General features: G+C 34.8%; 1 protein-coding gene and 1 long non-coding RNA gene across 2 annotated transcripts; both read right to left on the bottom strand.

Moving 5' to 3' along the window:
• Positions 1-1,277: 1,277 nt before the first annotated feature.
• LOC139685910 (post-GPI attachment to proteins factor 6) lies at positions 1,278-25,744 on the bottom strand. Its single transcript, XM_071583044.1, has 13 exons — positions 25,452-25,744; positions 25,172-25,343; positions 14,157-14,370; positions 12,669-12,796; positions 12,277-12,566; positions 11,508-11,767; positions 11,298-11,429; positions 10,970-11,178; positions 10,641-10,795; positions 8,773-9,005; positions 7,287-7,481; positions 3,528-3,671; positions 1,278-1,569 (listed from the first exon to the last, which is right to left on the bottom strand). The coding sequence occupies exons 1-13, from the start codon at positions 25,522-25,524 to the stop codon at positions 1,384-1,386; spliced, it is 2,391 nt and encodes a 796-aa protein (XP_071439145.1). The 5' UTR covers positions 25,525-25,744; the 3' UTR covers positions 1,278-1,383.
• LOC139685911 (uncharacterized) lies at positions 19,964-20,678 on the bottom strand. Its single transcript, XR_011700243.1, has 3 exons — positions 20,503-20,678; positions 20,277-20,343; positions 19,964-20,159 (listed from the first exon to the last, which is right to left on the bottom strand). It is a non-coding gene; the product is annotated as an uncharacterized lncRNA (long non-coding RNA).
• Positions 25,745-27,605: the final 1,861 nt, after the last annotated feature.

Here is a 27,605-nt window from a genome sequence, read left to right as displayed (position 1 = left end):
TGACTATTTTTTTAACAGGATTGGTACATCAGACCATTATTATTATGTATTATTGTGTTTTTATTTACATAAGATTTTCCTTTATATCAGCAGAGTTAATGACTTTGATGGTATATGTGTATGTGATAATCCCTCTGAATTGCACAATGTCTGTATATCAACAAACCTGTTTGGCCTATAAATTATCATTATTAACACTTAAAGAACTGCAACATTTATTCATCAATGTGGAATATGCTATCCAGGAGCATTGTATTGCTCACTCAGTATTTATCAGGGTCCAAGCACCTCCTTCAATAAATTCTGTTGCGTTCCCTACCCTGCCTACATACACCAAAATCAACATTTCCTTTGTATTGTAAATAGTCTCTGACGTCCTGCTTCATTTCCCACCATCATGACCTACGCAAGGATCTAAATCTCAACCAACATGAATTACTGACCCATTGCCTTTTCCTCGTACCCTGGCTTTGTGTAGGCACTACAGCCTATGTAGTGGTGCCATATGATGGACCAGTCTCCGAAAAGACAAATAATAATGTCAAAACAAGATATCATAAATACCTACATGAGGGTGTGGGTATCCAGTGGATAGAGCAATGGGCTACTTACTTGTGAGACCAGGTTTTGTTTCAATATCCTGGGCACTCTCCGTTTCCACAGAGCTATGTAATTTTTTGGGTTCCAGATCTTCCTGGAAACCATAGATGGCCCAGGGAAAGGAATTGGTTCCCTGATGTATGGATTTCACATGGCATCAAAGTTGATATTAGGAGAAATCTACTACGAAAACAATCTTTGTGTTCATTATTGTGGTAGTTTTTTAGTTAACTATCTGCATTTGATTAATCCAAGACATATTCATGGTACTTGCACCAAAAATTTACAAAATTAGCCTCTAACCTATCTCCATCTTTCAAAATTAGTCTTCAATAAGTAAATTTTATCCTTAAATGATATACGGTCAAACCAGATTAAGGCTAAACATAAAATTGTCTTTCAGGTGAATTCCATTTTGTTACACAGAAGAAACTGGTAAGTTGAAATACCCATTAAAACAATGTTGAGCTTGAAAAATATTGCATATTAATCTCATGGCAGAATGTGGATAGGTCTCAGAATAAATTACTGAGTATCCAATAGAAGCCCACCACTCACTTAAATTGCAGTGTAAAATAAATCAACACCATTAATTAAATATATTTTTACACAAATTGTTATTTTTCATATGATATAAAAATAGACAAAAATATAAACAACTAATTTTATGCCAAGAATGTAATAATATCTATAAATAGAGGTATATAATCATCATAAAAGAGAGCATTAATTGTAATGAAGTACTGTTTGAAATATAAAATTATTTCAAAAATATAGCACTAATTAAGAGTTTATCAGATTGTCTACATCTGATGTGATGACAAACACTGGGCTAATGTGTGAACAGTCATTTATATCATAAAGTTCAGCTTCATTGGCCTGGGGATAGTCATCTGCTTCCACAGTCACTCGTGGGAGAAGAAACAGTAATGACAATGCAATGACAATGTGCCATGTACTATGAACATACTGGAAAGAAAAAAGGAAATTCAACTGATAAATCTACAGCCAGAATTCAAATCTGATCATAATAAATGTTCGCTTTAATGGCAGGGTTCACTAAACTCTTAAGATATTCAAATACCTTGAAAACTGGCTGGATACACTTAATGGTTCAATAAAAGGATATTAACAGCTATGAACCACAAAATTCATGAATTATAGCAAAAATAAATGCAAAAAATATTCACTTTCTCTATTCCATGAGAATCTCATTAGCCAGAATGCTTACAAATTCAGTCACAATCACTAAGAAAATATAGGGGTATGACTTAGGAAAAAATAAATATTTAAAAAATGAATGAATAAAATATCCCATCACAACCTTTTGACCAAGTACGAAGTTAAACCATGGGTTTCCCCAAGCTTGATTGACTTTTTCCCCAATGAAAATGGTGAAGGAAACATACGAGGGTCATCCGGAAAGTAGTACCCGTTCGTGCCGCATGAAGTGCTGACGACGCGAGTAGCCGCTGGACGAGGTCAGATAGCTTCAGTGGCTTGTCTGCCTTCTCTGAGCCAAGTTGCGTGACGCTAGCATTGCCTGTGTTGTTTCTGTGATTGTTTACAATGTTTAAAAAAATTGAGAACGCCGCCAGTTGTGAAGTGAGGGCAGTGATTAAATTCCTCAATGCAAGAAACGTTCGCCCATGTGATATTCATCGCCAATTAAAGGAGGTGTATGGAGACAATGTAATGGACGAGTCGTCTGTTCGGCGGTGGTGTCGCAACTTCAACATGGGGAGGGGGAACACACACGACGATGAGCGTTCGGGGAGACCGTCTGTCATTACAGACCAACTGGTGAGCTCAGTTGACGAATTCGTGAGGAACGATCGGCGCGTCACAATTGATGACATCTGTGAGCATTTTCCCAATGTTTCTCGAACAATTGTTCATGAAATTGTTAAACACCATCTGCATTATGCAAAAATTTGTGCAAGATGGGTCCCTCGCGTATCTCAATGAGCTGGCGGCGAAGGACTATGCAGCAGGAATACAGAAACTTGTCACACGTTATGACAAATGCCTTAATTTGCTTGGAGATTATGTTGAGAAGTAGTTTAAAGTATCCTCTTTCAAATAAAATTTTTTATGTTTGTTAATATTTACTTTTGTGTCTTTATTTCACGAACGGGTACTACTTTCCGGATAACCCTCGTATATTGGCTATTTTCCCATAGATAAAACAAGTAAATATTGATTTATTTTTTAGGAGTATGACTGATTATAACATATGACTTCATAATTATTATTAATAGCAGTCTACTACTCAAGGAAGGTTTTTGCAATACTCAGCTACATTTCTAGGCTCCACTTTACGGTAGTAAATAATAAATGTAAGACCTGCATAAAATTCTTCAAATTCACATAATTCCTGCCATCCAGCATGCCTATATGCCTTATTCCTATGTACCCTTCAGTAGTTAACTTTTTTATATGAATCATTGCTGGATGATCAGCTGATTAAGCAAATGAATCATAAATTTGCCACTAAAGCAAAACCTAAAATGTACAATTGTCCAAACGTAGGTATGCCACTGATAAATTCTAAAACTTTCCTAGCATTACTCTGTCTTTTCCCGGATTTTCCAGGTCAATTACCACCCGGATGTTAGCAAAAAGATTCATTTTTTCAGATAAAAATGCATTGTTCAAAAAACTCATCTTGTTACTTAAAATGGGATACCTTAATTACTTGAAATTACTTAAGAACTTAGAATTAAAGTTCCACCCAAACGGAAACTACTTATTTCTAAGCAAGCACCAGATTCCTGAACAAACAGCCCACTCTCCCAAATCCCTTACACTAATCTTGTTAACAAGAAAATTACTGATGTTAGCAAATCACCTCTTTGCATTCACACATATCTCTAAGAATCTTATTTTACATCACTTAAAAAGAATACTAAAAACAGTAAAATTACCTGATAATTAGCTTCAGTTTCCACAAAGGCAAACATTATCAATCCTATTGCAGCTAATATTATTCCAGGTAGTATCCTCAAAAAAGATGATAATTGAAACAAAATGCGGGACTGCTTGTAGCATCTGATGCACCAATAATATAGCTAGAAAAAAGAAAGAATGACTTTAGAATAGATCACCTAAAGCACTGCACATTCTATATTAAAATAACATCATCAAAATGGATTCACATGAAATTTTGAGACAGTCATCAAATTTTCAGAAACTCATTCATCAGTCATTCAGTACAAAAATTGGTTGACAGCAACCTTTATATGCAATATTAATACTCTTATGCCCTGCGGGGTCATTTCTCAACATCACTATTTTTCAGCCTTATGAATTTGATCCTTTACTTTCTTCATGTGGAACCTTCCTTCTGTCAGGTATGTATTCAACAAACCCAATGTATTTCAAGGTAACTGCCTGAATAAATTAATGGTTTCTGGCATAACTTTATGGAACCGATTCATTATAAATAAATGAAAGGACTAACTTTGTAGTTCCACACGAAAACGATTTATTCACACGACCCGGGTTTCGAAGTAAAACTTCATCATCAGGTGAGCTCTCTACATTTGCAGCCCTTCTTATATATACAGCCAGGGCGGGGGTGGGGTGGAGATAATCAGGAAGGTTTGGGAGGGGGATTAAAATGATTGCAAGAAACAACGGCTACGATGAGGAGCTAGTAGAGAAACTATACCGCAAAAAACTGAATAAAATGGCATTGAAAGATATTTACAGTACTGAACCGCCACAGGACCCCGCAGCCAAGTGGCACAGAATCCTTTATTTAGACGATTTTTCACAAAAAGTATGTCAGAAACTTCCAAAATGTAGAATTAAGATAGCCCATTATAACAAATCAAGCCTCAGGGGCCTGCTCTCCCACACAAAGGACAGAATCCCATATTAGGAAAAGAGTGGAGTATATAAGCTAAAGTGCGATTGCAGGGCAATATACATCGGACAGACAGGGAGGAAATTCCAAGAACGAGTGAAGGAGCATCAAGCATGTGCAAGAAATAAAAAGATGAACTCTCAATTTGCAAAGCATTTGATTGATAATAACCATAAAAGTGATTTTGATTTCGAAATTTTACATGTTGAAAGCAAAGGCTATAGATTAGACGCCTTAGAACATTTAGAAATTTTAAATAGTGTTTGTTTAAATGAAAATATTGTTAACGAATTTCTGTATGCCTCCCACTCTCCCCTCCTTAAAGTCCCAATCCTCACGGTGGCTGATGACACCGCCCCCTCCCCTTCATCTAACCCTCTCTAATCCCCTGACTCACGAGAGCTCTACAATGTAGACTTCTCCCTCCCGCTCCACATTCCATCAACATCGCGGAGGGGACGCCAAACTGCCCTCCCCTCCGGCACGCAAACCAATCCTGACTTTACCCCTCCCAAACCTTCCTGATTATCTCCACCCCACCCCCGCCCTGGCTGTATATATAAGAAGGGCTGCAAATGTAGAGAGCTCACCTGATGATGAAGTTTTACTTCGAAACCCGGGTCGTGTGAATAAATCGTTTTCGTGTGGAACTACAAAGTTAGTCCTTTCATTTATTTAGCCTGAATAAATGTTATTTTCTACATCCTCTGAGGTAGGTAATGTATATAATATGAAAATTCTGTAGTCAATATTAAATTTCAACCATAAATTTGGTAAACACATACATACACACCCTGCACACAGTTCTCTTTCACAGTTGGTCCAGTCAAGAAATTTCCAGTTGGGAGAGGAAACTCACTAATGCTTACTAATTTCTTCCACAATACCATATCCTTGCATACTTCTTTTAACTCTGCCAGTCATGCATTGTTTCTTATTGATCCTAATGCTAACATTCCTTGTCTTTTATCTCCTAAATTATCTTCAATGTCATTCACCCAATAATTCCTCAGTTTACCCCTCCCCCTTACACAACATACTCCTCTCTTGCATATCAGTTTGGTGGGTCTACTCATCCATTTTTTAATACAACCAAATTAGCAGGGCATAATTTTTTCGTGCCTCTCTACTTCTAATGTACTCAATCCTAATGTTTTCCTGACCCACTCAGTCATCACCCTATCTCTCATATTTTAAACTCAAATGTTTCTCAAGTACCCAATACCCATGGCATATAGTCAACATTTATGCTTACTCAGGGCAAGGGCCTCATCACACTGATACATCAGTTCCTGTTAGGTCACCAAAGTTAGAGGTTGGATGGGTTGCCTCTATACCTTTGCCATGGCAGTTTCTGCTCTGTCACTAATCCTGTGTACAAATAGCAGGCAGGTAAAAAATGGCTTGGCACAATAGACCAAAAGGTCCAAATGCCCGGGTCTGATGCCAAAGCCCCCCCAGACAGTAATCAATTATGATTACACTGAAAATCCTAATTTTTGCATCCATAAAAAAGGAACACCTAATACATTGCCATTTTTTCAACAACAATGTCATTACCCATCACAAAAGAATGCTCACCAGTATGTATGGAGATGAAATTCAAATACTAAAGAATATCAATAATTTATTCTGCAAAATTTTAAGTTTACATTATATTGTTTGCTTCACGAATGAACATGTGGTACAAGTTTCATTGATTAGACTCCAGTATTGCATCAGAAGCAGCCATGCAAGTTGAAATACACTCACCTTAGCTTGCTATTGATGATGAAAAATGATTAACCAAAGGTGTTTATTCACATTAAGTAACACAAGAAAGTCATAGTAGGGCAAGGTCAGGACTAAAGGGAGGATGAGGAAGACACACCACATTTTTTGTAAGATATTTAGTAATAACATCAGCTGTCTGTGTCTGACCATGCATTATTGTGGCTAAACATCTAGGTCAGTTGCTTTGAAATGTTGTATTTTGTGATTAATATTTCCTGTAAGAATTTTCTGTAAATCCTTATCGTATTCTCCTTTTATTGTTGTGTTTGCTGATATGCCATGATGATATATGTTTCCTTGAATATCCAATAATGACATATCCATAACTTTCCTAGCAGAAGTCACCAACCTGTGACACCCAGCAAAATTTTCAAGATTTCTGATGGTACTTTAAATGTTATTTGATGACCTTTTCTCACAATAACAGAAACAGTGTTAATGCTGTACAAGCAGTGAGTGGAGCTCTGGGTCCACATTTTTTTGAACCAGTCTCACTCTCTTTAAAATTTTAAAATCATTTGTTATCTGAGTTGTAGGGAAGAACCAAATCTCGATAAGCCTCCTGCAGTATTATATAGCCGTTGGCTAATAATTCATTTGGGTAAAATTCTACACAGCGTAATGCTCATAATGTTACCTCCATCATTGCTGTAGGTAAAATGAACATGTTTCAACTTGCAAAGACAGCTGCTAATGCAATACATGAGTCAAATCAATGAAACTTTTTACCGCATATAGGTTACACATCATGCTAACAATATAACATAAATTAAATTTTTGCCCAGTAAATTATAAGAAAAAAAATTACAGTCACTTGTAATTACCTATTTTATTATCTAGGCATATAATTGAGCCTTTCAACGCACCTTGAAATGAGTGATATTCCTAAAAAAAGATTAGTCTATGATTTTTCCTCTTCCGGTAAACAACATTTCCCGCACCTAATGGTAGTTTATTATTTATTTATCTATTTAATCCACTCATTATATAAATAATAATGTTAATAAAAGAATGACAGGCAATCAGGAACTGAAATACTCACTGGTACTGACAAACCAAGCGCTGATGGGATGACAAACACGAGTAGTCCCGTGCGATTGTACTCCACCCCAATGGCGATGATAATTACTCCCACTATATGAAAAGCTGACACCAAGTGAGCTGGAATATTTGCGGTGGCTATTAATGTCACCCAAAATGAAAAAATGGAGAAAAAGAAGTCACAAAACTGGAGGACCTGAAAGAAACAAAATCACATTAGCCATCTCCCAAATTCACATGAAGTCAGAATTAAAACTGAATAATAACAAATCAAAGTACATGTTTAATAATTTTTTCATCATTGAATGGGCACAAAAAACTACATATGCAAAACAATAGAACAAAATATGAATCAAATTCTATATAAAACCTCAAATTAGTGATTAACAGGAAAGTTATGAACAAAAAACTTCTCATCAATGCATATTGTTGTCTTCATCTGGCTTGTCTGACCTGAAATCATTTCATTCAGATTAACATAATACTAAATTAATGATTTTTTTAGATTCAAAAGTTCAATAACCATTAGGATTCAACCCAAAAGAATAGGTTTTTCATGGCATATTAGAAAATAACTGACAAATAATAACCAATCCTCAGTTTATAAGTTTTCCCAGTCACAAATTGTCCCCAAAATGAACATTCTCATCAATGAATTTAATCGTTTGAGGCTCTACTTTGTGAAAATTCATGATAAATGAATAAATGAACTTAGTCTTTTTTCACGCAGAGAAATTTTACATGAAAAAATAAGAACTTTATTAATTCAGTGATCTTTATTACTGTCTATTATCCTGGTACTGAATCATCAAAGTGTAAGAAGTAGGAAGTATCTTGCATTATCATTTGAAGAGGGGTTCTGTTTTAGATAATAATACGACAAGATATACATTCAGTTTTTAAGAGAGTATCCTAAAAGGTACACTATAAGTTTGCACATAGATGATTTTGGGTTACCCCACCATCAGAGGGAATTTTGTAGTGCTTGCTTCCCCCCATACACTGTATGCATCCCTAGAATCACCAGAATTTGAGTTTTCCATTTTTTCAAACTAAGTGTCTAGCTTGCAGAAGGGGACAGCACTGGCAACATGACAATCAGAACTCTATAATGATTACTCATAAGCCAGGATGGATATTTTATATGCTTCCAGTAAGACGCAACATGTAAAAGACATTACTATATTCCTTATGATATGCTAATGTAAATAAAAAAACATTTCACAGTAAAGTTTCACCAAGTCTAGAGATATCATTTTCTTGCCTATAGACAAAATATTCTTAAATACTTCAACTTTATGTAAAACAGATGAAATCAAATAGTAATATTAATGGTAAGTGGCATCATGCTACATATTAGGTATTAGCTTAAAAAAATGAAATTGACCCAACACTAAAACAACTATTTTAACAAATAATTTAGCAAAATATTTATCACAATCGTTCAATTACAAAAAAGCTTTTGTTACTGCGTTAATTCAACTTGCCTCATACTTAGTCACACAGTAGCTGTAGAAATCTTCATCGCAGGCATGGTAAAATGTTGAAAAAATCATGGTAGCAAGGTAAACCAAGGCTTCAGAAATCATATACTGACGAAGTGCTAATAATATTGCAGGTAAAAAGAAGACATTGCTCAATGTAAGCAATAGAGTATTCAGGAGTAGCGTACTATGAAGAAGTGCATTTTGGCCATCAGTGCACCCCCAGCCACTGTATCCTATTCAATCAAAAAGCTGGTATTAGTAAACAATACTTCAGATTTACTGCAACAAGATGATTCAGTAACTCTTTGCATTAATTACTGTAAATTTCATACAGAAACGGTTACCAGTCAACAACGATTTTAGAGTTAGGGTTCAACCTCTGTAGAATTGAAGCACAAGCATAATAACAATAAACTCAAATATAGAGAAACAGCCTTTACACTTTCAAGTGTATTCACTAGCAGCACACATTTAAATAAAATCAGAGATCACTACCCAGCATCACTTTTCTCATGAATTAAACAATGATCGACAAAGTTTGGCTCCATCTTAAATCACTATACGAGTTGGTTTAATGCATTTAATGCTACAGAATATCTTGAAATCGTAATTCTTTTTAGATTCTCAAATTAATTATGTATAAATAAAAGGGTGAAAAGATTTTTGGGATTAACAAAAAAAATTCCAAATCTACATTTAATGAAAACTATAAATAATTGTTTTTCCCTTAGTTTATCACACTTTAGAGCGTTATCCTAAGGTATGGCCGAACACATTTTTAGTAAATAATAGAAATAATTTAGTTGTTTCTTTAAAGTTCATCCTTTAGACTGGCTGTTCACAGGTTGTTTTTTAAATTTCCTATTAGGTACTTATTCCTAATGAATGAATACAAATGCATTCAATGCCGATCTGATAGCAATATAATGGTTTATATGAAGACAGCTCCTATACCAGTACATTTTTAAGACAGCTGGGTGGCATGTATTGTTTTTTACCTGGAACACAAGAATATTTCTGTTTAAAAGCTCATTCCATTATTACAAACTGTTTTGGCTTGTATTGGGTAATATGAAAGTGCTTTGTGGTGTAAGTGAGAGTATGGTGGATCTGTTCATTTATTTTTTCTTCAGTATCATGCTTATCTTGATGTCATGTGGATGTAACCATTGCTAAATGCATTTTGCTTGATGTATTTAAGTTTGATAATCACACACTATTTGCTGATGGGAACAGTGAAGTTCAGGGACAATAGTCTGTATTTCAAAATATTGAGGGCAGATATTTTTTGGTAGGGATGTTATGGTAATCCTTTAATGTTACCGTAAGTGTGTGTATAGTCTTTCTGAAAATTATATCATTTGTGTAATAGCCCTTTGGATTAAATTAGGACACTGACAAACACCTTATTTGAAAATTCTGATTCTATATCAAGTGCCCTGATACACCTATTCAATAAGGAGCTAGACTTACTGAACATTATTGTTTTCCAGTCTAAAGGTTTATGACAAATGATTTGTTTCATGTAATGGATGGCTTATTTAACTTATTGAGTCATGAAAAATACATGCACGATTTGAATACTTAAATGAAAGCATACTTGATTTGATGATGGTGGTGACTGTGCTTGGAATAAATTGGAAGAGTTGAAGGTATGAATTATATTTCATGAAAAACTGAAATATGTTTATAAGGGAGTAGCTTAACAAACTGTGATCATAAGTAGGGAATAACAATTTTAACCATCTTTTTTAGCAATAAAATTTAAATATGAATTTTAAAATTTTTAATATGTGAGTTAACTAATGATAGTAAGAACCAGGCACATTTATTATTACACATCCTTAGTTATTCCAATAAATACTCACCACCCAAGCAAAAGCAAGATGTAAAATAGTGTAATCCCTTGTGAGTTTCTTGACAAATTCCATAAGAACCACACGCTTCAAAAGGAAACACACAACGGTGGACCTGAATATTAAACTTCACAAGGATGTCTTTAAGACCACAGGGTACAGTAGAACTAGGAAAATAAACAGTAATTCATTGAATAAAAGATAATTCATCTAAATAATTACACAAACGTAACTTATAAGAATCAAAATAAGTGCACAAAGTTTAAAACACAGATGTAATATAAATAAAAACTTCAGTATGTCCTCCTTAAACTGTAATTTAAAAGTAAATTTTATCTTACCCATTAATAAAGCAATTCAATTGAAAGGCAATAAACCAAATGTCAGGTTCTGGAAATGGTATGAGTTTTGTTGCTCCAATTGTGCTTGTATTATTGGATGTCACAATCATCTTCAATTTAAATGAGCACATAATACTGCTATTGATCACTTGTGGAATAGCACCTTGTTTAATACATGCAGTAACAACAATCAACTGTTTTGTAGTATTCTGCAAGAACCAATAAGAATACTTAAGAGATGAAATTATCCTGAAGCAAAAAACTAACACCAATTTAAAATACAAGCTCTGTGCATCAATTTAAAAAAAATATATTAATTCATACAAACCAACAGTTGGTCATCCAAGGAAATGCTAACACTAAGAGTGCCACCGATATCCATGAAAGGCAGAATTTCCAGCTGTGCATATGTTGCATATAAATCAGACAATGCAATCCAGTTTGTAGACCATCCATCCCCCTAAGGAAATGACATTTGAAAAGTGCATGAAAGAGCATAAGTGGAAATTAAAGCAATGAAAAATGATTCCAGCCTTACCTGTAACAAGAATGTGACATAAAAATCCTCAGAATGTTTTATTCGACTAAGATGGAAAACAGTTGGGCAGACAGCTGCAGCACCACGAGGAAGTACTATTTCTTCACTATGCCCTACACTCTGGTTGGAATAACTGATGTTAATGGGCCAATCAGTTCTGCCGCTGACTTTACCAGAGTAGAAAGTAGCTGATTTAAACAACTCTTTTGTGTGATCAACTTTTTTGAAATTATTTCTTTGAGGAACTTCATACCTGCATTCTAAGGAAAGAATAAATTGGAAAATATAAAAGAAAAACAAAATTGAGAATGATTACACAAAATGAAAATTAATAAGAACTCAAAATATCAAGAGCGTAGATACAGCATGACCTCTATTTTTTTATTAATTACAACCTTGAATTCTTTCAACGTATTAATTCCAGATGAAAAAAAATTTATAAAAAAAGGATGTTCCATTTTAAAACTTATTCATTAATATTAATTAATCAATTTAATTAATTAAATAATTTTATTAATGAAAATATCCAAACTCCTTTTGACCCAGTATCAAACAAATTTGACAAATAGTTTACATTAATGAACATAAACTTCTAGTTCTAATTTGACTTATTTCAGCACTGAAAGTAACTCCCATCATGAAAAAATTACAATTGTTCTTTTGATCAAGTTGCAAAACACATCTTTATCTTAAAGGTATGTGAATTATCCTATTCATTAACCAAAAATTTAAAAGAATTATTCTTAATTTCTCAACTTCAGGAACTCACCTTTTGTGATAATTTCAGCATTAAACGAGATTCTGGCCTCTGATATGACTAGCAAATAATAATAACAATCTGTGAAAGGTTCTGTAACAGTAAAGGAGTGCCCACTGCCTTCCGTCACATTAGTAACAGCGCCTTTCTGGTTACTAGATGGCAAAGCTTTGGCATTAATGGCAACATACAACATACAATTCTGTGTCAAATTACCACCTTTCTCTTTCATTGAAGGAATTCTGAAGTTACAATTGGAAATATTAAGGGAAAAATGCCATGTTTGGGATGGAATATAAAACCTGAAATAAATGGGAAGAATCAGACATAATATTCTGAAAATAGAAAACTTCATCAGACAGACTATTAAATTAAACATGCTATTACAGATTAAAATACATTACTTGTAGAAAGAACTGGCTCCAGCTGAAAATACTTCCTTTTTACTGCCTGTAGGAATGATAGATACGTTCTTAATTTGAGACCAAATCGTCACAGATCCCAAACTATAGTGACATTTGCGACTAATACCCTGCAAAGAAAAAAATGCTTAATTTTCATGAATAATGAGTGTCAGTTAGCAAAACTATTCCAACTAAGTTAAAAGTGGAAAGGGATTAATTAAGGTCTTCTGGGAGTATTTCTAAGTGCATAAGCATATAAGTAGCAGTGTTTTGTACAAGATTCATTTTTTAACTCATCAGAAATAATAACCCAACACTAAAGGTTTTCTTGTTAAGTGATATGAATTGATCATTGCCAGTGTTGGTGTTCTTTGTCATTTGAAATGTCATCGTAAATTGAAAGAGTGGTATAGATCAATACATATGTGTATTACCCAGTATGCATAAGAGGTTGTGTATCAAATTAAGGTTGTGGTTTTCTCACATACTAAAACCTTGCATAAGATTGTAATATCTGCCAAAGTATCAAACTGTTGATGGATTAATACTTATCCATTCACAAGAATTATAATAATAACTGAAACAAGAACCATAGTTAAGAACTGAACAGATACCAAAATGGCACCAAAGAATATTTATTACAAATAATAAAGCTATTCCATATGCATATAAAAATAGAAAAACCATACCTAAAAACATAAGTTGTTAATGGAGAAATAAGAAGTCTGAATGAGCAGTTTTAACTATGGTGTTGGAGAAACCCTATACACATTCATTACTGAACTGAAATTTTAAAATATTCCCCCATCACTGTATAGTTTTACAGGATTTTATTCAGTTTACAAGCAAAGAGATGCTTTATAATACAATTTTTCAAAATTAAGGATAAAATATGCCTAACTTTCCATACAATTTGAGAATGTTGCATTCAATGGGACAGTATGATATCATCTATCAGCATAGCTAACTAAATAATGATGTAATTTCCCATTTTATCATTGCATTTTGCCACTGCTCTTGTTTCGGAATGGTTCCCCTCTTCTGTATGGAAGGTAAGGGGGGAGATGGAAACTTACTTCCATCTGATCATCAGTATGCATACTCATATATATGGGGTATGCTTGCCAGTGGGCTGAGGCTGGTCACATGAAAGATTTGCTGTGAGATGTAATATATATTACAAAATTATTATTGACTTGCCATAATTCAAGCAGTTCAAAAAAGATATAAAGTAAAATGGAAAATCTGTGTATCAGAAATTGAAAATTTTGTAAAAGGGAATGGATCAAAATTCCTAAAATAAGAATGGCTTTTTGAGCTATCTTGGATATTTCTCTAATTTGAAGGCAACGTAGAATTATACTTTCATCAGGAAGTACAATTATATTTTGAATTTCCTCCAATGTAAATAATAATATAAGGTAACATTTTCCCAAATTCTTATTCATTTATCTCCTATTCAAGAGTTTCGCTGGTCATAAGACTAACCTCTTGTTTGACTTGCATGTCCCAGTTCGGCACATAGGCTGCTGCATACCAATTCCCAGGCAGTGGATTATATACTGGAAAAATTGTAGGGTTGCGAGGTTCAAAAGATGACTTAGTAGTAAAATGATGCCAGGATGTTCTTCCAATATATGTATTTGGAGGAAAATTTGAGGTGGTGGCATTTATTAGTGGATAGCTACCATGCTGAACATATCTGAAAAAGAAAAAAAAAGATTACATCAAAATTGCTCAATCATTCAATGACAACTGAACGGAGCCCAACTCTTTTTCACACAAATTCCAAAGAAACTGCAAGAGATGCCGCCACAGTAACTATTAACGGAGTCATCCGCTAGTGTTCAATTCAATGCAACAATTTCAGAGTGTAAAAATCATTCGCTTTGACTAGGATCCCAGTCAAGACAAATGATTTTTACACTCTGAAATTGTTGCATTCTTTTTCACACTATGATGAGCCACTATTTCAACCTCTAAATAGGAGCCATTTCATAAATTAATGAAACTCAGAATTAGAAGGCCAGTTTCCATAAAGTCTTAGAGGTAGGATTGAACAAATGCTTCCTTTTTGTTCCTTATGAGAAGCAATGCATTTTTTATGATGAATGCATTGCTCCCCATATGAATGAATGCATTCTCAGCATATTCTTTAACAATAATTTTTCTACAGTCAAAAGTCAGCTAAATGGTAACTTCTTTATTTAAGCCACTTCTGAGATTTTTACACACAAAACCACTTGATGCTCTGCAAAATGCATGTATCAAATATTCCTTTCCAACAAATTTTGCAAGCAAAGCATTCTGTCAAACTCTTCTGACAGTTGACTAGCACCTGATATTTCTTGTGCTTTTCCTTGTTCCAGGTTCAATTCTGTCTTCATCATTTTGGCATGATGTCTCATGAACTTGGCCGGCATTTGTAAGACCTCCACTTGGAAAAAAAGTACTTTTTGGTGGGAGATTTCAATGTTATTCAATTCTCTAGCTCAAGTACTTACTAACACCAGATCTCCATGCCCTTTAAGTGTTAAGTGAGTTTTCACTTCAGTACAAGTTTTGATGGACTTGGGTATACTCGCATCTATATTAATCATCCAGACACTTGTGCATGTTTGGTCAAGCCTAGATCTTGGGAAATGGCAGTTGCATCTCCTTGATCAATAGCAGGATCTGAAACTTAAGACATGGCACTTGCATTTCCATAGTCACAAGTAGCAGCTGGAACCCTTATCCCCGTGTAAACAACTTCGCAACCTTAAAGACCTCGAAGATGTCCTCTATGTGAAACTGCGACTCTACATTCTATGGCTAGTACTGCAAAAATTCTTTTTCTAACCATGTTTTTATTTAGAGAATAAAATATTTCATTAATTTGTTTTTTTTTAAGATTAAGTAAGCTGGCACCAAAAGAAAACAGAGTGACGATATACCTACACACCCTTTGCTCTGAATAGCTGTACTCACAATTTTGCATACTTTTTTAAATAAACATTGTTTTAATATTTTATTTCACCACACTTGCAGGCATTAGTATTTCTTAGAATGACTTGCAATAATCTTTGACTTTTCACTCTAAATAGAAGATTGACCTTCTGATCATGAATATGCCTCCCTACCTAGATAGGCATGCGCATACACTGCCTGCAAGTGTAAAAAGTTTAGAATAGTAAAATGTTAAGAATAAAACTGAATATAATAATAAATCCCTGCATCCTTCATCTTCATCATCTGCAAGTTCGTCAACCAACCTGATACATTATACAGTCAGGATTCTGACACAGCAGCATTTTTGTAATGAATCTCCATTGCTAATTGAAAAAAAGTTCTGTTGATGGAATATAATTTCTCATTTCACAAAATGAACCAGAAGAATTTGCCCAGCCCCAATGGTGGCGAGGTAACGTCCTTGTCTGCCCAGAGGTCGCCAGTTCAATTCCTGCCTAGGTGGGCTTTCTACATCTACAGGCTTGAGTGTTTGTAAACATTTCTATTGTTATAGTATATGTATCATTGTTAAAAGTCCGATGTAAAGGCCAAAGTGCTGATTTTTTATTAATGTGCAATAAATAAATTGGATATTACTACTTTTGCCATGTATGATAACATAGATGATTGGGAAGAATGATTTCGAGGTTGTCAGTAAGGTTTTGAATTTTTATTTGACATAAAAACAACCTCCCTAGATATTGTTAATCTGTCACATTTTAAACCATATACATTTCTTTATACTGAAACACCTTTTATTAGCTTCTGATATTTATGTGGTTATATTAGGAACCTCACTGCATTTTTGTTAAATCTCTGTACAATTAAAGACCAATTAAATATCATAAAATAGGAGTATAATTTTCAGCGGCCAAAGAAACCCCTTACTAAAATAATATTTCGCTCTGTAGATTGCTAGGTCAACCAAAAATGTTAATCAACTTCTGGGATTTCCTTGGTGTTCTTCAAGTGCATTATCTCAATATCTAATTGACCTAAACTAGTCATTATCCTTCAATTTGCAGACAGCTCAGACTGGAGCATTGATTTATTTAGGATGACACAAATACTGCAGTCCTCACAGTGCTATGCCATAATATAAGAAATCTGAGAACTATGAGCTAATAGCAACACTGATACGATAAAGAGGGAAAACAATAAGTGAACTTAATTCAGCTGAATAATGGAATTTAGAGTAAATAATGTAGGAACAGTTAAATACTTTCAGAAAATGGCTACCGCCAGAAACTAGTAAAATTAAGAAATATGTGCATAGTTGAAATGATAAGATGGGAGATGTACAGCTGCTTGTTAAGAAATTTAAATGTATATGTTTCAATACATCAAGTGAGGACATCGATGATCATAAAAATGGTGAATGTTAATACCTCGAGGACTTCTCATTGCTGTTTTCTTTTTTCTAAATTATCAAAGAGTGGTTATCTTTTAAAAGAATTTAAGTGAATGATCAAAAGATAATAAACTTCCATTTGCCTGGAATTACAATGACAATTTCAAAATTTAACCCATCTTTACTTTTCTGTTTTATTTACTTTTATGGTTTATTTGTTGCTGAGGAGTGGGGAATATCTTGTTGGGGGGATTAAGGACATATCAATACATCAGAAGAGGAATTTATGTGGATATATTATTTACCAAAGGATGGGGTAGGGGAATTGTTCATGACAATAAGACTTCCTTTAATTATCTAATATAAAACAACGTAAAAATCACTTTTACACCATTGATTTTTTTACCAGTTATTTATTCAGGAAGGAATCAAATCTCTAGGAATTTTAGGAAATAAATATGTAAATAATGCACATAAAATAATGGACAGCAACACAAAATACATATTATACAAATGATTAGCCCATTGCACCAGAAAAATTTACAAAATTCATACAAAAATATTAAAATTTAAACTGAAAGAACTGGAAGGAGCAAGCCAATGCTTTCATTCATTTCAGCCAGAGAGATGCAACCTGTAATGAATCAATACATACCATAAAAAACCATAAACACAGCAACCAACCCTAAGGTCAGTTTGGCAGATGATGGTAAAGTTCACCTAGTACTAAGCCTGATGGCAAGTGGAAATTCACAAATTAGGGTAGGGGGGGCAGTTCCTTTCCCTGTGCCGGTTATGGTTTCCCAGGAAGATCTGGCACCCAAAAAATCGCATAGCTTGGTAGGAGCTGCAGGTGCCCAGAGAGGCTTGCCAGGGAATCGAGCCCTCCGGTTAGTAGTCCAACACTCTACCCCTGGACTACCACAACCCACAATTTAAGTGTTGATAAAATAAACGTTAACAATTTAAAATGTCTTAAAAGGATTGTACCTCCATTTATGTTAACAATAACTTTAGCAAATTGACTTTTTTCATATTTATTTAAATAATACTTTTGTTTCCATGGGTGCCATTATTCCTAACCAGTATGTATATCTCACTAATAATGAGAAACTGTTGTGCATTTAAGGTACTACGTACTCATGATTTCCTTGAAAGTGGAAGGCTATTATGGTTGGAAAAGGAGATTGAGAGAAATGGAGACATTAAGAAAAATTAAAAACCAGTGCTTAACTGGCAAGAACAAAGAATACAAAAGAGAATGATGAGCACACTTCACAAGTCTGAGAGCAGACTACCAATAGCAGCCCTAAAATAAAAATTCAAAGGAAAGGGGAAAATGGTAAATTAAGAAAGTTGGATTTCAGGACCAGCCTATTATTGTCTTTAAGCAAAGATGAGTTAGGCTAGGCAAGATTACTAGCAGTGCATGAGCCAGACTGAAGTAAGCACATGCAGTGACAAGATCTTCCAACCATGCTCTTCTCTTCAGTTGGGATTGAATTCCCAAGAAATGAAGGGAAAAATAGTCAACACAAAGTGACTATATCTAGATATTTTTTCTACATAAACTCTAAAATTTTAAATTCTTCCTACCAAGGGTTTATACATTTTGTATGCAATAATATATTTGATAGCAAAAATATGATTTGGATGGTTCTGATTAAACGAGATATATTTAAAAAATAAGGGCCATTTCCTTATTTATCGTATATTTAAATATTGGTGGGTTTGAACAAATTTGTATGCATGCAGCACCATTTATTGCTTGTTTCTGAAGCCGCTGAATAAATCCTTCTGATTCAGTAGTTGTATGCCTATCAATGTACACAGATAATCATGTCTTCAAAAATTGTTGCTCCCTCCATTTGTGAAGTAGGTACTGTGATTTGATTTTTTGTGTGCAAAAGGATCTTCAGCTGCCTAAATTAATCAAAAGTTGTGCTTAGTTAATGTACCAACAGTAATGAGTGCTTAGAAATGGTGTCAAGCCTTCAAAAAAAGCTGCAAAAGTATACATTATGAAGAGCGGAATGGCAGGTATCCAGTATCCAGATCCAGACCATTGAAATCTTTTAACAAGTGGACCAAGAACAGTGATGTGATCGACAATTTACGAGTAGATGTTCGGCTCATTAGTTTTCTCTTGATGGATGCACCACTATTTACATGATTGATATAGAAAACTTCAGGTATCACAAATTGGGTGCAACGTGGGTACCGAAAATTTCAATAACCAACACTCAGGGCAAAGACTGTAGAGTGGGTGAGTGTTGGAAATGCAATTTGAAGGCAACTGTTTGCCCAACATGAATACCATTGGTATGGGAAGAGTAGACCAGGCCAAAGAAGAATAAAACTTTGGATATAATTTTAGGGAAAACAGCATTAAAATTACAATACTTGTGTAGTGAAGTAATTTTGGCAACACAATGCATATTAATTTTGCCCATTCTGCAAGAGTTCATAAGTATCATTAACTTTTAATCATTTATCTTACAAATGTTTGCTCATTAAATTTTAGATTTATAATTTTATTACTTCATTATCAAAGATCCTAAAATTTGTCCAAATTTATAAGAACCAAAATAATCTCCCATTAAAAGATATTAATTATGAAATGCTATTATCATATAATAATATTTTTTAAATATATTTGGATTAAAAGAATAAATATTTATACAATGGAGATTTCACGCTTTGTTGAAAATTAACTAATACCTATGTTTGCTAGAATCCTAAACTTGATGAAAACATTTTCCTTTCTTTAGAACAAATTTCTAAATTGAGCAGTCAAAACAGAAAAATATTTTGAAATCTACACTTTTAAGTAAGAAAGATTTTGAATTTAGGGTACAAAAACATTAAGACATCAATTTTTTTTTATCCATCCAATACCTTTATCAAAACGATTGTGTAATATTGATGAATAAGGTCTGTGGCTCTAGTAATGACCTCTGTTCTTCTCATAATAATCTTCTATGGTCTCTGTTCTTTCTTCTTTTTCCCATCAACCTTCCTTTTCTTGAGGAACTCCTCAACTTTGAGCCTCCTCCCCTCCTGAAAGTGCCTCACTCCACCATCACAGCAAGTCCCATAGCAGGAGTCCCCTCTACTTTCCTTCCATTGCTCTCTGGTGTTGGTGTATCCTACGAACAGATTCAAAATATTTTTAAAGGGTGTGTAAAGCGCCGAAGTCGTTTCATAAATGGCAGAAGTGAGATTCTCCAAACATTAATGAATTTTATTTCATCATTTCATCTTACTTTTGGCATTTCTACATTTTTAATTCCATTTTCCTCCTTTTTCTCACTCTCAATTACAAAAGGTGACCTAGAAAAGAAAAAAATACTCTGGATGATGGCATAAATCACAGGAACTTTATGAAGAGACATATGTTTAAAACATCAGACATATGACAAAATCGGTCATTTAAGGATGGATGAATACCTATTCCATAAATTATATACACTGTTGCAATAATTTACTTACTGACAGGAGATGAGGGACCTATTTCCCATCAGTGTCTCATTCCATTTCATCCAAGTCCCCAAAACCCAACATCCTTTCCTCCGGAAAATGTTCAGAGAACACATCAGGTAAGCCCGCCGCATGTGCCTGAAAAATTCCCTTTTGATTTGGGAAATTTCTTCTTTGTGTATATCTTACAATCTGCCCTTTTCAAAGAATGAAAAAAAATTGCATCATTGACATCAATGCCATCTATTGCACAACAGCAGTATTTCACACATTGCAAAGCACCTTCTAGCATTACTCAGTCTGCTTCCATCTGCATGAATGAGCTTGGTCAGATCTTCCCACAACTCTGTACTCTTGTGCCATCTTTGAGGCCCCAAAAGTTTACCCTGAAGAAGTGCTTCCAGTCCTCCATAAATGAAATTTGGACTGCATATTGTGAGTAGGAGAGTTTGGTGTCCCTAAGAAGGAAACACACATATGTTTAAGTTAAAATTCATCAAAATTAAGATTCCAGCCTAAAACATAGGCATTTCCATAAAGCAATGCCCAGTAAGTGTATATAAGAAATATTAATACAGTTGAACATACCTCATCCTGTTGTCCATTTCAATGTAGAAAAGATAACAGCCAAAGGATGCTTCCAAAACTCTCAAACTTGATGAACTAAAATGGACCTTCCCTTCATCCTACTCTCTACAGACCGAGACATTACGCATTTTGACGATTTACGCATACATTGTTTTTTACAATGCTCAAAATTACTGGCACGGATCACATGGCATTCAGATTTTCATTGGTAAAAGCCCCCATCAGCTGATACTATCATCTGCTTATCTACCTGGGTGTTGGAAAAGCATTAATAAATACCCCTCCAAAACATCTGGGAAGAATTTCCAGTCTTGCTCGAAAGCAAGTCAAGCCACTGAAAGAGACAAGGCCTGCAGTAAACACAGGCAACAGAAAGAGAGCAAATATTGGAGGCTCACTTCCCAATTCAGATAATATTTCTCTCTATTAGCACTAAAAAAGTAATAAAGCTGTTACAATTCATTATTGCATATTGTTTTCAGACCTCAGGGGGTAGCCAGCATGACTACTGACTACTAGGACTTCTATGTTTTCACCATGGCCAATTAAGAATTTTTTTTTTTTTTCTATTTAAATGACTATGGTCAACACCATATTTCACACTTTGGGTTATGCCATTTCACACTTTGGATTATCAAAGAGCAGTAGAGACAACAGTTAATTGTACTAAACATTATCAATGGAAGTCACAATGATATTGTTTTCAATAATCAGAACATTATTAGATTAGGAATTGAATATATAAAAGTAAAAATTCAGGTCATGCCAAAGGAATACAAGGGCCACAACTTCTCCTTCTAAGAATATAAAAAATTTGAACATACACATTTTGCTATTTTAATAAAATCATGGAAAATTCCAAAATTTCGACAATAATAATTTGTACTTCTGAAACAGAGGTCAAATCAAGAATATTAACAAGAACATTATTTGGAAAGACAAAATTTTGAATTTTTTAAACTCACATATATTTTCACAGCAGCAAGTAATACTAACCATAAGGGTAGGGTAAAAAAGTAATATAATATAAATAATCATAAAATAATACTAACCAAAAGTAATAAAAACCAAATACTAACTACTGATCTGTGAATGAGTCAAGTGGGGGATCGAGATGGTGCGGGGGCTAACGTACTGGCTTCCCACCCTGAGGGCGCGGGTTCAAATCCCGGCGGTGTTGAATATTTTTCAGAGGTATCTCGATCCCTACTTGAGGTGCTTTGTGGAGGGCACTTTGAGTGAGTACGCCGTCCGTCGGATGGGACGTTAAACTGTGGACCCCTTGGCGCCTTTCGTAAAGAGTAGGCTAATGCCGACGCCGGGTTTCTCTCCACCCTTCATCCTTTCCTATCCATCCCCTATGGCGCAAATGACCTTAGCTGTCGGTCGCCTCCCCTCAAAACTACTACTACTACTATGAGTCAAGTAATTCCTCATTCAGCTACTCCGCACACAATGTGATCAGTACCAGAGTAACATATTGTGAGTATAATAGTATATTTTTGTCCCAGGAGTAGTAGTAGTTTTAGGGGAGGTGACCAACAACTAAGGTCACTTGTACCATTAGGGATGGATGGGAAAGGAGGAAGGGTGGAGAGAAACCCAGCAACAGCATTAGCCCACTCTTAACGAAAGGCACCAAGGGGTATGCAGTTTAACGTCCAATTTGATGGACATTGTACTCACTCAAAGTGCTCTCCACAAAGCACCTCAAGTAGGGATCAGGATACCAATGAAATATATCTGCCGTCTCCAGGATTCAAATAAGCACCCTCTTGGTGGGAAGCCAGTATGTTAGCCACTGCACCATCCCAATCCCCCTTTTGTTCTAGGATGAATGCATATTGTTCATTGTAACTAGCTAGATGACACAATAATACCATCTTACCAACTTACAATTTTTTTGGGAGAATTAATTTTAAGAACTAGTAAGAGAGTGCCCCTGATATTCCAAATCATGAGATGTATTAATGATAATATTACATATTTCAGTAATGCTTCAATTGGAGGTTTAATTTTGAAACTGCGACTGTTTTTACATATTTTTGTAAACTGCAGCATACAAATGATGTATTAATTGAATAATAAACACTCCAGTTAATTATTCATAGCCATTAATTCTTAATATATTCCAAGAAGTACAAGTGTGTACATTAGTACTGTCTTCAGCATTAATCTGACAACGAAGACAATTCAGCACAATCTCTTCTATGAATAGAATCTGGCCGTAAAAATGAAACTGGAAGGAGTCACACAATCACAGTTCAGAGTTACTTCCATTTCTGTTCATAGCAGCCGTTGAACCTAGGATTCCATTTATATTGGAGTAGCCAAAATCACATAATCAATAAAAAAGAATTAATCGAAAAAGAAGTGATTCAGGCACCATGGAAAGATTACATAGAAGAAATAAATGGTAAAGATGCATATTAAGCCATCAAGTTTGGATATAAGAATACACTGATAAGGATGACTGAGGCATACTTGACAATGAGATAGAATGGAATTGAATATAATCAAAGAAAGCTGGGGATAGATGATATCCTTGCATTACTAACAACACAAGAGGTTAGGAAAGCAAGGAAGGGTTTCTATAGGCTCCTTCATGGCATTTAAGAGAGGGAATTTTGCCAGAAGACTATTTACACAATGACTATTTATTTTCATCCCAAAAAAGGGAAAAAGCAATCTGTTTACAAGGACTATAAGTTTCCTTTTCCATGCAGTAAAGGTAGTACTTATGATCATCAACAAAATGATAGAGAAGAGGATGATAACTTACAAGAAGATCAGTTTAGATTTAAAAATAAGTGGGGTGTGCATGTACCACTAGATTACTACTAGATATAGACTACCACTAGGATACATGCAACTAGAATGCAAACTAATAGAATGTTGGTAGTATTATATACCTCCTTGCCTTCGCTTGGTGGTTTTGAGAAGACATTTGACTGGGTGGAGTGGGTGCAACTAATAAGCATTCTGTAGGGATAGGAATAGACTGGAGGGATGGGCCTTGCCGGGGATGACAAGGAGGTTACTTCAAGATTTGAATAAAAGATAGTGAAAACTATTATATAAATAATACATTTGTAAGGCTAAGAAACTTGGCAACTGAGATGTGAGGATAAACTATGGTTTGGAGCCTTCTGAGATGCACGTTTCTGGTGAATGGAAAAAATAAAATGAACAGAAAGGAAAACAAACAGAAGTGTTAGACAAAGCGGGAGAGATAATGTTGTTGGGAAAAATATACAGAAGGCATAAAAGGTTGGTGCAGGTCATACTGAATAGTAATTGAATGCTAATAGACTGTAATAGGGCGGAGAGAGTAGGAAAAGTACGATATGGGGGGAAAATAACGTATACTAGATGGAATGGAGGTAAAGAATGCATAGTAAAAATTGTTCATTATCATAAAGGCATAAAAGATATTCAGTTGCGCTATGCTAGGCTTAGAAGTTTAGCAATGTGACTGAGTTCATCAAAATCTACCTAAATCAGTAGACCTCATTAAAAATCATTAATGGTTATAATTTAAGCAGTCATGAAACCAACTACGAATGCGTTCGACCTTCAAGCACTCAATTTTCCCAGGACCACCGGCGCACAAAATATCACAATAGAAAACTTACTAACATGTTAACAAATATTCATTCAGGCTTAGACTTAACCAAATACGTGTGCCACAGGTTGATAGTCGCGCACATTCATCCTTCAAAACGCTGTACGATGTAAAGAAAATAATTAGTCCGCTTAAACACATCCTCAACCTATTGGTATCCTCCTCCGTTGACATAGTCACCCCTTTGAACACCATCCTGATGTGTATTTTTCATTGTTTTGTCAACATAATATTCTGCGCTCACTACACGGGGCCGTAAATTCGCCGTTCAACAACGAAAGTTTTTAATGGTAACCTGCCACTTGCCTGATTACTGTCAGTTTGTGTAGAGTGATGAATTATAACGAGGCGTAATATTTGACTCAAATCTGCATAATCATTAGGAATAATATGCATGCGAAAAACTGCCGACAAACATTTACGCCTTGAATTTACATGGCGATATATTTTAATGTAATGAATACTTACACGTGAACCTGTTTTGCAGGGCATGCTGAGTTATCCATGAAGGCTGCGAATTCCCATGTAACTCGGGTAACCTCGGGTGGTACGTAGTAGTGAAATAAAGTGATATCAGAGTAGCTCCGAAATGGCCGGAGAATTCCCTCTTGGCTAACATCAGGAATAAATCCGTTGCTACCTAAAATGGTGTATTATATGCAATTTTACACACATCCAATCGGCCATGCAAAAGCTTAGTTCTACAGTATCATTTGTGCTTCATAATACTCTGCAGGCAATAACATACCTGTGACTAAAACACTAAGTAATAATTTTACGAGGAGAGCCAAATAAAATGTTTTAAAAATAAATTTTTTCATTGCTTTAAAGGATCCATTCGCGCCAGTCTGCTGAGCGACTGCTCCCTACCAATTATATCACCAAACCTATTATTCTCTTAATGAATAACTCTTTCCTACAAAACTCCAAAAAGTGCACATTTTGTGTATTTGTTGCAGCAGTTGAGGAAAACAAAAATTTAAAATTGGGCAATTATTTCCATTAATACGCAAAACTGGCTTTTGCAGTAAAAGTTGTGTAAATTAAACAATCCTTAAATTCTTGCTTACCTTGAAACAAGTACGCCAACCACAAATTTTCAGAGATACAGTTTCAACTGGTACTATTAAAAAATAGAGTATTTTCCGTTAACACCAAAAAACCTTCTTTTTTATTTACGCAGATCTGAATAATTTAGTAACTCTATGACGGGACATAGGTTTATCATGCCCGCGTATATTGTTACTTAAGTATTTAGACGTGTGGTAATGCGGCAATTTAGAATGCCATGTAGTGTATACATTGTTTAAAAATCTTAATATACACAAACTGTTGTCCTATAATCATAAAAAATCGACAACTGCATCACCTTATTTATAACTATCATTTATATTATTAATTATCTTGATATATTTAAAAAATATTTGACGTGATTACACCGCGAGTTTTAAAAAATCTCCTACATTACGATTTTATCTCATACTGCATTAACTTTCATTCATTTCATTCCGTTTCATTAATTCGAGGAGTTTATTAGTTGACTGTGCATAAAATTATTCATTGACATATTTTTTTCATTTCTCGGCTTATTTTATCTGTTTAATCAATGAATGCCGTCCCCGAATCCCTGCAGTCTCAAATCTGTATGTTCATTTTGTCATCATCCCAGGAGATATTCCTGGTTTCCACATGTTCCTTTATTACTGAAGAAAAAGCTGTGTTGGGCCAGTTTCTCAAAACTACAGTCAGTTAACAAGTATTTGTATTTTGTAAAATTGGAACTGGCAGATGGTATTAAATCGCGTAGCACTAGTTTTTGCCTTCATCAACCGCGAATTTTAAAGTTCTTATTTCATGAACTTAAACGATAGGCTTTTTAGGATTAAACGATAGGTTTTTATTAAACTCCCCCATGAAATCAGATATGAACCAAGTGCCTACCTAGAGAACCAAGAGTACCTACTTTCAAGAAAAAGCTGTTAAATTTATTTAAAACTAATGTTCTATTCTGCAAATGAATTCTTAGAATTTTTGCTCCACTTCAACTTTTACTTGACCGAATGTGAGAATAGGTAAACACAGTAATCAACCCGAAGGTCGGTTTGATAGGTGTTGGTAGAGTTCACCCAGTACTAAGCCCAACGGTATGTGAAATTCACACATCAGGGTAGGGGGGCCAGTTCCTTTCCCTGTACCGGTTATGGTTTCCCAGGAAGAACTAGAACCCCCAAAATCACATAGCTTGGATGGAGCTGCAGGTGCCCAGAAACTTGCCCGGGAATCGAACCCGGGACCCTACGGTCAGTCCAGCGCTCTACCCACTACACTACCGCAAAAGAAAGTTTTTTCCTTCTCTCCATTTAGAAACATGGCTTGAACACCGAAAAATTGAAAACGAGTGAGTTTCTTTTCTTTTTTCAGTGTTTTTGTCTTTTTTCGCTAGTGCTAACTTGATATACATTATTATTTACATCCTTGGAATTACAAAGTTACTTATTTCATTTCAATATGTTATGTAAGCCCATAAAGTTGTACCAGAGAACAAATTTTATAAAAATTGTGAATTCTATGGTCTCGGGCTCAACTTTGTGGAGGTTCATGTTCGTTTAAATGAATATACTTTGTAACTTCCACACAATTTTTATTCGTACTACCGGTTTCAACGCAACGGCGTCATCATCAGGTACCAGATTCGTACCTGATGATGACGCCGTTGCGTTGAAACCGGTAGTATGAATAAAAATTGTGTGGAAGTTACAAAGTATATTCATTTAAACGTTTATAAAAATTGTATTTTCAAGGGAGTATCAAATTAGGGCCATTATGGACAAAATGCTTTCTCCTATGAAGGGCAAAATCATGCATGTTGTATCTTCAAAAAACCCAGCATGTGCTCTTCAAG

This window comes from Hetaerina americana, unplaced genomic scaffold (genome assembly GCF_022747635.1).
Source record: "Hetaerina americana unplaced genomic scaffold, ioHetAmer1.1.p SCAF_12, whole genome shotgun sequence".
NCBI lineage: Eukaryota > Metazoa > Arthropoda > Insecta > Odonata > Calopterygidae > Hetaerina > Hetaerina americana.
This window is presented reverse-complemented; position numbering and strand designations above follow the sequence as displayed.

Bases quoted from the DNA above. Each gene is read 5' to 3' on its own strand.
- LOC139685910 (XM_071583044.1), bottom strand. From the start codon at position 25,524: ATGAAAAAATTTATTTTTAAAACATTTTATTTGGCTCTCCTCGTAAAA. The intron at 12,797-14,156 runs GTTAGTCTTATG...TTTTCTTTGCAG, and splicing joins ACATGCAAGTCAAACAAGAG to GGTATTAGTCGCAAATGTCA. The intron at 3,672-7,286 runs GTGAGTATTTCA...TCTTTTTTCTAG, and splicing joins CGCTTGGTTTGTCAGTACCA to CTATATTATTGGTGCATCAG.